The 11519-nt window shown below is 37.1% G+C and overlaps 1 protein-coding gene across 1 annotated transcript in view; it reads right to left on the bottom strand.

The window, feature by feature from the left end:
- Window positions 1–1675: 1675 nt before the first annotated feature.
- LOC113780676 overlaps window positions 1676–11519 on the bottom strand; it is a gene marked incomplete at its 3' end in the record, with an annotated part of 44103 nt that continues 34259 nt past the window's right edge. The window contains exons 7-8 of the mRNA XM_027326457.1: window positions 8987–9728; window positions 1676–2553 (exon numbers count right to left, since the gene is read on the bottom strand). Coding sequence (XP_027182258.1) covers window positions 1676–2553; window positions 8987–9728 — 1620 coding nt within the window. The remainder of the gene's footprint in view (window positions 2554–8986; window positions 9729–11519) is intronic.

The following is an 11519-nucleotide window of genomic DNA, read 5'->3' as shown; positions in this document are numbered from 1 at the left end:
CTTGATCAAAGTTTGCCCTTTTCACCTCAAATGGTCATTCTTGCTTCCATTTGCCAACCCTATCACCCAAAAACAACAAATTAACTAAAACACTTATTCAAACCACAAAATCACACCAATTTAACACATATAACATAAACATTGGGTTGCCTCCCAATTAGCGCTTTTATTTATAGTCGTTGGCTCGACTCACACATTCAGTTTCTTAATTTGAAGAAGAGTCGCCCAAAAGACATATGAGTCCTTTGGGTACGATTTCACCTGCCAAGTAGGGTTTCACTCGTTGTCCATTGACCTTAAACCTTTCATTTCTTGAATTTGCCAATTCAACCGCTCCATAGGGAAATACTTGAGTGACTTCAAAAGGTCCAGACCACCTTGACTTTAATTTTCCTGGAAATAACCTCAGGCGTGAATTGAATAAAAGCACTTTTTGCCCTACCTGAAATTGTTTAGGAATAATGTGCTTATCATGCCAATATTTGATCTTTTCTTTGTAAATTTTGGCATTTTCATATGCATGTAACCGGTGTTCCTCCAATTCACTCAGCTCAAGTAATCTCCTTCCACCTGCAAGATTAAAATCTATATTAATTGCTTTAATAGCCCAATAAGCTTTATGTTCAATCTCTACAGGTAAGTGACAAGCTTTTCCATAGACTAAACGATACGGCGACATCCCTAAAGGAGTCTTAAATGCCGTTCGGTAAGCCCATAGTGTGTCATCTAGCTTTGTAGCCCAATCCTTGCGTGATTTATTCACAGTTTTTTCCAAAATGAGCTTTATCTCACGATTAGCTAGCTCCGCTTGTCCATTGGCTTGAGGATGGTACGGGAGTGATGTCTTGTGCCTACAACCATATTTAAACAATAAGGAATCCAGTTGTTTGTTACAAAAATGTTTTCCTTCATCACTTATTATGGCCTTAGGTATACCAAACCTGCAAAAAATGTTCTTTTTAAGAAACCTAAGTACAACCTTAGAGTCATTAGTGGGTGAAGCGACTGCTTCTACCCATTTAGAAACATAATCCACTGCTACTAAGATGTACTTATTATTAAAAGAACTTGGAAATGGTCCCATAAAGTCTATACCCCATATATCAAATAATTCAACTTCTAAAAAGGTAGTTAGGGGCATTTCATTCTTTCGAGATATATTTCCAGTTCTTTGGCATGCATCACAATTTTTAACATATTCCCGAACGTCTCGATACATGGTTGGCCAATAAAACCCTGATTGCCATACCTTTGCTGCAGTCTTTGAAGTGCTAAAATGACCACCTGTTTCAAGATTATGACAATGATATAAAATATTACGTACCTCATTTTCTGGAATACATCTTCGTACCATACCATCGGCACAATGTTTGTACAGCAATGGTTCCTCCCAAAAGTAACTCTTCACATCATGCAAAAATTTCTTCCTTTGATGATAATTAAGCCCTTTTTGAATTTCCCCACTTACCAAATAATTAGCGAAATCTGCATACCATGGAGAGTTGCTAAGTGCTAGGACAAACTCATCCGGAAAATTCTCTTGGATCGGAACTTGATCTTTGACTGGGATATATTCCAAACGTGATAGATGATCTGCAACTAAATTCTCCGATCCCTTTTTGTCTTTTATCTCCACATCAAATTCCTGCAATAAAAGAATCCACCGAATTAGTCTTGGTTTTGCATCTTTTTTACGTAACAAATATTTAAGAGCCGCATGGTCCGTATATATAATAACTTTAGATCCTACTAAATAAGATCTAAATTTATCCAAAGCAAATATCACTGCCAATAGCTCTTTTTCTGTAGTTGCGTAATTGAGTTGTGCCTCGTTTAGCAACTTGCTAGCATAGTAAATGACGTGCAACCGTCCTTCTTTCTTTTGTCCCAAAACTGCTCCAACCGCATAATCACTTGCATCACACATCAATTCAAATGGTAGTGACCAATCGGGCGAAGTTATAATTGGGGCTGAAATCAATTCCTTCTTCAACCTTTCAAATGCAACCAAACAATTGTCATCAAATTGAAAAGGAGAATCTTTACATAATAAATCACATAATGGCTTTACTATTTTAGAAAAATCTTTAATAAAACGTCTATAAAAGCCAGCATGTCCTAAAAAACTCCTTATCCCCTTGACATTGCTTGGGGGTGGCAATTTTTCGATGACTTCTATTTTGGCTTGATCCACCTCAATTCCCTTGGAGGAAATCTTGTGTCCTAAGACAATTCCTTCTTTTACCATAAAATGACATTTCTCCCAATTCAGTACAAGATTTGTTTCCTCGCATCTCTGCAAAATCAATTCCAAATTATGAAGACACTGATCAAAAGATGAACCATACACAGAAAAATCATCCATAAATATCTCCATAATTTTCTCAATATAATCAGAAAAAATCGCCATCATGCATCGTTGAAAAGTTGCGGGAGCATTGCATAACCCAAATGGCATTCTTCTAAAGGCAAAAATGCCATAAGGACATGTAAATGTGGTCTTCTCTTGATCCTCTGGAGCTATAGCTATTTGATTATATCCTGAAAAACCATCAAGAAAACAGTAAAATTCATATCCAGCTATTCGCTCCAATAATTGATCAAGAAATGGTAAGGGAAAATGATCTTTTCTTGTTACCGTATTTAACTTACGATAATCAATACACACTCTCCACCCTACCACAAGTCTAGATGGAATTAATTCATCATTTTTACCCACGATTGTAGTCATTCCACCTTTCTTTGGTACCACATGAATTAGACTAATCCAAACACTATCGGAGATAGGAAAAACTATACCTGCGTCAAGCCATTTAAGAATTTCATTTCTTACCACCTCTTTCATGTTTGGATTGAGTCTTCTTTGTGTTTCCACCACTGGTTTGCAATTGTCCTCCAATAAAATTCGATGCATGCATATAGAAGGACTTATACCTTTAATGTCTGAAATTGTCCATCCAATTGCCTTCTTATGCCTTCTTAGAACTCTTAACAACTTTGCACATTGTTCATCATCAAGGTCAGCACTAACAATTACAGGTAAAGTTTTATTTTCTCCAAGAAATTCATACCTTAGATGAGTCGGAAGTGGCTTGAGCTCTAACTTTGGAGGTTCAATTTCTGAAGATTGTGAAAACCCTTTTCCTTTGCCAAGACTTTCATACAAATTACCCCTTTTATAAGGTGCTTGAAAATCCAAGTACTTGGCCAATTCTTCAATTTCTTCACAAACATCTTCTTGCTTACCTAAACTCCTTAAACAATACTCAAGAGGATCTAAGTCAAAGTTGGCTTGACTCATCTCTTGGGTTAGTTTATCAATTGTGCCAATAGAATAAGCATGATCGGTAAAAGACGGGTATTTTTCCATTTCATTCAAATTAAATTCTACCTCTTCTTCACCTACTTGAAACTTAAGCTTGCCATTTTTGACATCAATAATAGTACCTGCAGTAGCTAGAAATGGTCTACCTAGAATAATTGGCATAGATATATCTTCTTCCATATCTAATACCACAAAATCCACTGGAATGATAAATTTTTGAACTTTTATCAATACATTCTCCAACACTCCCAATGGATATCTAATAGACCGATCCGCTAGTTGCAAAGTGATATTAGTGCGTTTAAGCTCATGCAAACCCAATTGTCTAGCCACCGTTAAAGGTATTAATGATACACTAGCACCAAGATCACACAATGCCTTAGAAAAATCAACGTTACCTATGGTGCAAGGTATAGAAAAACTCCCCGGATCCTTCAACTTCGGATATATATAAAATAAAATTCCCTCTAAGAGTAATCATGAGAAGAGTATGACACTTATTAACCATATTAATTTCTTATCTTATAAAATTAGATAAAAAGAAGAATTTTCATCAAATATACAAAATATAGGCATAATTTTCTCCACTTTACTAGATATACTTTCCTATAGATGTAAAAATTATAATCACATAAAAATCATTCCCAATTTTCATGAGAAAAGAAGTATCAAAACTGCATATATTTATTTCAAAAGGATAAGTGACAAAATTTTATTTATTTATTATAGTTAATAACATATATATGTATAAGGTTTTGGAAAAATTTTGACAGAGTCTCCCCTTAAAAGTGGACTAAAACTCCCTGCCAGCAACCACAAGAAACACCATTTAAGCACAAGAATTATATCAAACACAACTAAAATCACAAGTACCACACATTTCTTCCCCCACACTTAGAATACACATTGTCCTCAATGTGTAGGGAAAGAAAAGAAAAGAAACAAAAGAAAGGAACAAGTGACTCCCCAAGTGAGATGACTGCAGTCCAGTGAAGCCTTGAATCATGAGTCATCGACCGCTCAACCATCCACAGTCAACGATCTACTAGTTACTGCCACAAGTTCCAATATTCAAAATAAGGAATGTAAGTTAACATTTTTCAAACAAAAGATAAAAATAACAAGCAAACAAAAGAAAAGCCAGCCAAAGGGCAGCCTCAATCATCCTCTTCATCGTCATCTTCATCATCATCGATGGGAGGTGGGCGTGTGCCTAAATGATCTTCAATTCGGTCCAGGCGAGTATCCATTCTGGCTAAATGATGGTCGATGTCGTCCAAGCGACCGAAAAGCCGCTGCCAGTTGGTCTGTGGCGGAGGAGGAGGTGGTGCTGCAGTAGATGGTCCAGCTCCATCGCGACCATGTCTAGCCTTTTGTCTCCGCTCCTGAACAGGGCGTGGAATGTCTCCCGTGCCAATACCAAGGCGGCGAAGAGTAGTGATAGTCATCTCAGCACGTGGTGGAACATACTCCCGCCGCATGCCTTCCAAGGGAACTTCAAAACGGGGGAAGATTAAAGTCAGTAGACGAGGAAATGAAAGTTTGAAAGAAGTTATCTTACGCCTCGCCGTAGACCTAATGTGGCTGATGATGATGTTCGGCAATGAAATTCGAGCATACGGGGAAGTTCGGTTGTGGAACATGTAATCAAGGAAGTAAATATCGCTCTTGCGAACCTCCGTGTGCCCCGTCTTCTTTGGGATGACATTGTGAGCCATCATGTAAATGATAAGCCGATGACGAGGTTCGAAGACATTCGCCAAAATGGTCTCCTTTCTTGTAGAGCGAAAAGGCTGGTACTCGAGACCAAATCTGGCCATGGCCAATGATGGATCCCACCTCCTATTCGGGGGAACAAACTCCTTCTTCAAGTCTACTGGACGTCCGTCATCCATACACCCCAAAATAACAGCCAAATCTTGCCGTGACAAGGTGATTCGTCTTCCACGCACCCAGGACTCAATTATTTCTCCACTATGGCGCGCCTTACTTTCAATGTTGGCGTAAAACTCGCGCACCAGGTCTGGGTAGTAATGGTTTGGAAGGGTGAGAATCGGAGCCCATCCTAGCTGAGCAAAAGCTTCTGAGATGTTGTACATCATCTCAACTGGTGGATTGACGTGCATCTCAAATAAAAACTCCAAATTAGCACGCGCCTCATGCCACTCCTGATTCCTGCGAGTGTTGAACCTAGCACTGTCAAATACCGATCTTCCCGCTCCACGGGAGGTGCCCTCACCAGGTCGACGGTTAATTGGTGGAGGAGAAGGTGAATTCTCCTCTTCAGTCACCTCCATCTCTTCATTAACCTCCCTCTCCTCACTACTAGAGGATGAAAGTACCGCTCTTCTTCTTCTTGGCATAGTACCTAAAAAATATTTCAATTATTCACATGTACTACAACTCATTTTTTTGGCAACAAAAGTTCAGCATTAATCCAAATAACCTCAAATACAATTGCTCAAGTTCTAATCATTCAATGATCGTACAAGACATATTTTCTGCCTAAAGTTGCCCAAAATCACCAAATTACACAAGATATGTATCAATTATAATTCAATTAGTGAAAATAGGAGCAATTATGATTATAACTATTTAGAATTAACAATAATAATATGCTTTTAGCTATAATCATGTTTAGGCAAAAATTAAACTAACTAACTCACCAAATCAACCAAATTACTCACTATACACAATGCACATGCTTAAACATCATCAACTAACCATTTTTAACCATAATTTAACATCACCAATGGCTCGAAAACATCCTAGTTCTTTTTTCCAATTTCATCTAAATATAGCAATTGTGAATTTTAAAGTACTTGAAAACCAATAAATTGCTACATTTAAACATTTAAACATGCTTAAACAATCATAATAATCATGAATAAAATCAAAAATAGCCATGAACCTCATCAAATTTTCGAAATTAAAAGATGTCAGATAGCTCAGGATAAAAAATATGAACTTCTAAAATCAAAAGATTTGATGAAGAAACTTACCTCAGTCACGTAGAAGGATGTTTGGTGATGCTAAAAATGCAAAAAGCCCTATGAAACAACCTCCAATTGACCTCCAATTGAAGAAATTGGAGTTTAAGAACCCTAACCTTCAATGCTTCAAAAACCTGATTTTAAGTGTTTTTCTTGAATTTTAATCGGTTAAAAAGGTTGTATGAAGCTCAAAAGGTGTTGGGGTGATGATTTCTAGCAAGATTATGGAGTAAAAATGAAGATTTGTGAGGTGGGTAGAAGAGAAGAAGAAAAACGCGCCTGAAAAATTAAAAAGAGAGGAAGAAATGAAGCTGAAATCGCGTTTCTGAAGGCTATATTCAGACACACAAAACGCGACTCAAAACGCGCCTTCAACTCGCGTTTCTGAAATCGCGTTTTCTTCCCAAATCTTGCAGCACTTAAAACGCGACTGTGTTTGAATACGCGACTTAGAGTCGCGTTTCAGAAGTCGCGTTTTTGAGCCTTGATCCAGGCTTGAAAACGCGATTTCCATTAAAACGCGACTTTGGATCGCGTTTTGAAGGCGCGTTTTCTTTTCTGCAGTTGCAGAATTGAAAACGCGATTCTGAGAAACGCGACTTGTAGTCGCGTTTTCTTTGAAAACGCGTTTTCTGCTTCGATTTTTAGCAGAATTTCAACTTTTGAAAAATTACAAAAGGTACCCCAATGACTCAAAATGCACCATAGATCATTTGTTTGCCAATTTTAATGACTGGAACAAATGTAAAACATTAAAAACATGCATTTTACCCCTTTATAATGAATCAAAAACACCTTTAATGCAAATCGAGGGGTTGAGTTGCTTGATCAAAGTTTGCCCTTTTCACCTCAAATGGTCATTCTTGCTTCCATTTGCCAACCCTATCACACAAAAACAACAAATTAACTAAAACACTTATTCAAACCACAAAATCACACCAATTTAACACATATAACATAAACATTGGGTTGCCTCTCAATTAGCGCTTTTATTTATAGTCGTTGGCTCGACTCACACATTCAGTTTCTTAATTTGAAGAAGAGTCGCCCAAAAGACATATGAGTCCTTTGGGTACGATTTCACCTGCCAAGTAGGGTTTCACTCGTTGTCCATTGACCTTAAACCTTTCATTTCTTGAATTTGCCAATTCAACCGCTCCATAGGGAAATACTTGAGTGACTTCAAAAGGTCCAGACCACCTTGACTTTAATTTTCCTGGAAATAACCTCAGGCGTGAATTGAATAAAAGCACTTTTTGCCCTACCTGAAATTGTTTAGGAATAATGTGCTTGTCATGCCAATATTTGATCTTTTCTTTGTAAATTTTGGCATTTTCATATGCATGTAACCGGTGTTCCTCCAATTCACTCAGCTCAAGTAATCTCCTTCCACCTGCAAGATTAAAATCTATATTAATTGCTTTAATAGCCCAATAAGCTTTATGTTCAATCTCTACAGGTAAGTGACAAGCTTTTCCATAGACTAAACGATACGGCGACATCCCTAAAGGAGTCTTAAATGCCGTTCGGTAAGCCCATAGTGTGTCATCTAGCTTTGTAGCCCAATCCTTGCGTGATTTATTCACGGTTTTCTCCAAAATGAGTTTTATCTCACGATTAGCTAGCTCTGCTTGTCCATTGGCCTGAGGATGGTACGGGAGTGATGTCTTGTGCCTACAACCATATTTAAACAATAAGGAATCCAGTTGTTTGTTACAAAAATGTTTTCCTTCATCACTTATTATGGCCTTAGGTATACCAAATCTACAAAAAATATTCTTTTTAAGGAATCGGAGTACAACCTTAGAGTCATTAGTAGGTGAAGCGATTGCTTCTACCCATTTAGAAACATAATCCACTGCTACTAAGATGTACTTATTATTAAAAGAGCTTGGAAATGGTCCCATAAAGTCTATACCCCATATATCAAATAATTCAACTTCTAAGAAGGTAGTTAGGGGCATTTCATTCTTTCGAGATATATTTTCAGTTCTTTGGCATGCATCACAACTTTTAACATATTCCCGAACATCTCGATACATAGTTGGCCAATAAAACCCTGATTGCCATACCTTTGCCACAGTTTTTGAGGTGCTAAAATGTCCACCTGTTTCAAGGTTATGACAATGATATAAAATATTATGTACCTCGTTTTCAGGAATACATCTACGTACCATACCATCTGCACAATGTTTATACAGCAATGGTTCCTCCCAAAAGTAACTTTTGACATCATGTAAGAATTTCTTCTTTTGATGGTAATTAAATCCCCTTGGAATCTCTCCACTTACCAAAAAATTAGCAATATCAGCATACCATGGAGAATTGATAATTGCTAGGACAAACTCATCCGGAAAATTCTCTTGAATAGGAACTTGATCCTTGACTGGAATATATTCTAGACGTGATAGATGATCCGCTACTAGATTCTCTGTTCCCTTTTTGTCTTTTATCTCCACATCAAATTCCTGCAATAAAAGAATCCACCGAATTAGTCTTGGTTTTGCATCTTTTTTATGTAACAAATATTTAAGAGCCGCATGGTCCGTATATATAATAACTTTCGATCCTACTAGATAAGATCTAAATTTATCCAAAGCAAATATCACTGCCAGTAGCTCTTTTTCTGTAGTTGCATAATTGAGTTGTGCTTCATTTAGCAACTTGCTAGCATAGTAAATGACGTGCAACCGTCCTTCTTTCTTTTGTCCCAATACTGCTCCAACCGCATAATCACTTGCATCACACATCAATTCAAATGGTAGTGACCAATCAGGCGAAGTTATAATTGGGGCAGAAATCAATTCCTTCTTCAACCTTTCAAATGCAACCAAACAATTGTCATCAAATTGAAAAGGAGAATCTTTACATAATAAATCACATAATGGCTTTACTATTTTAGAAAAATCTTTAATAAAACGTCTATAAAAGCCAGCATGTCCTAAAAAACTCCTTATCCCTTTGACATTGCTTGGGGGTGGCAATTTTTCGATGACTTCTATTTTGGCTTGATCCACCTCAATTCCCTTGGAAGAAATCTTGTGTCCTAAGACAATTCCTTCTTTTACCATAAAATGACATTTCTCCCAATTCAGTACAAGATTTGTTTCCTCGCATCTCTGCAAAATCAATTCCAAATTATGAAGACACTGATCAAAAGATGAACCATACACAGAAAAATCATCCATAAATATCTCCATAATTTTCTCAATATAATCAGAAAAAATAGCCATCATGCATCGTTGAAAAGTTGCGGGAGCATTGCATAACCCAAATGGCATTCTTCTAAAGGCAAAAGTGCCATAAGGACATGTAAATGTGGTCTTCTCTTGATCCTCTGGAGCTATAGCTATTTGATTATATCCTGAAAAACCATCAAGAAAACAGTAAAATTCATATCCAGCTATTCGCTCCAATAATTGATCAAGAAATGGTAAGGGAAAATGATCTTTTCTTGTTACCGTATTTAACTTACGATAATCAATACACACTCTCCACCCTACCACAAGTCTAGATGGAATTAATTCATCATTTTTACCCACGATTGTAGTCATTCCACCTTTCTTTGGTACCACATGAATTAGACTAATCCAAACACTATCGGAGATAGGAAAAACTATACCTGCGTCAAGCCATTTAAGAATTTCATTTCTTACCACCTCTTTCATGTTTGGATTGAGTCTTCTTTGTGTTTCCACCACTGGTTTGCAATTGTCCTCCAATAAAATTCGATGCATGCATATAGAAGGACTTATACCTTTAATGTCTGAAATTGTCCATCCAATTGCCTTCTTATGCCTTCTTAGAACTCTTAACAACTTTGCACATTGTTCATCATCAAGGTCAGCACTAACAATTACAGGTAAATTTTTATTTTCTCCAAGAAATTCATACCTTAGATGAGTCGGAAGTGGCTTGAGCTCTAACTTTGGAGGTTCAATTTCTGAAGATTGTGAAAACCCTTTTCCTTTGCCAAGACTTTCATACAAATTACCCCTTTTATAAGGTGCTTGAAAATCCAAGTACTTGGCCAATTCTTCAATTTCTTCACAAACATCTTCTTGCTTACCTAAACTCATTAAACAATACTCAAGAGGATCTAAGTCAAAGTTGGCTTGACTCATCTCTTGGGTTAGTTTATCAATTGTGCCAATAGAATAAGCATGATCGGTAAAAGACGGGTATTTTTCCATTTCATTCAAATTAAATTCTACCTCTTCTTCACCTACTTGAAACTTAAGCTTGCCATTTTTGACATCAATAATAGTACCTGCAGTAGCTAGAAATGGTCTACCTAGAATAATTGGCATAGATATATCTTCTTCCATATCTAATACCACAAAATCTACTGGAATGATAAATTTTTGAACTTTTATCAATACATTCTCCAACACTCCCAATGGATATCTAATAGACCGATCCGCTAGTTGCAAAGTAATATTAGTGCGTTTAAGCTCATGCAAACCCAATTGTCTAGCCACCGTTAAAGGTATTAATGATACACTAGCACCAAGATCACACAATGCCTTAGAAAAATCAACGTTACCTATGGTGCAAGGTATAGAAAAACTCCCCGGATCCTTCAACTTCGGTGGTAGCTTATTTTGAATAATTGCACTACATTCCTCCGTTAATGCTATTGTTTCGCAGTCTTCCAACTTTCTTTTTCTAGTCATGATTTCCTTGAGAAATTTAGCATAAGATGGAATCTGCAAAATAGCATCGGCAAAAGGAATGTTAATGTGCAATTGTTTGAAAAGTTTAACAAATTTTTCAAAATCTTTATCAAACTTATTTTGCTTTAATCTTTGTGGAAATGGAACCGCAGGGGGTATTGGAATGGTAGTGGAAGATGATGGTTGCTTTTCTCTTGGATTCTCCCGACTATTTTCCTCCACAATCGCCTCTTGGTTCCTCTGCTTTTCTTCTTGTTTTTCATTCACATCTTTCTCAACTTCCTTCACTGGAGGATCTTCTAATTGTCTACCACTACGAAGAGTAATGGCTTTCACATGCTCCTTAGGATTGACCCCTGTTTTGCTAGGTAATTCTCCTTGATTTCGATTATTCAAAGAACTAGCAATTTGACCAATTTGGACCTCTACATTCCTGTACATTGTAGTGAGTTGGTCCAACCTTCCTTCTACTCGCTCAAATCTGTCCGAGGTAACTTTTGCAAGCTTTTCCACTGCCATCTCCCA

The sequence above is a fragment of the Coffea eugenioides genome, chromosome 8 (assembly GCF_003713205.1).
Source record: "Coffea eugenioides isolate CCC68of chromosome 8, Ceug_1.0, whole genome shotgun sequence".
In the NCBI taxonomy this organism is placed as follows: domain Eukaryota; kingdom Viridiplantae; phylum Streptophyta; class Magnoliopsida; order Gentianales; family Rubiaceae; genus Coffea; species Coffea eugenioides.
The sequence above is the reverse complement of the archived record's forward strand: the minus strand, read 5'-3'. Positions and strand labels throughout refer to the sequence as shown.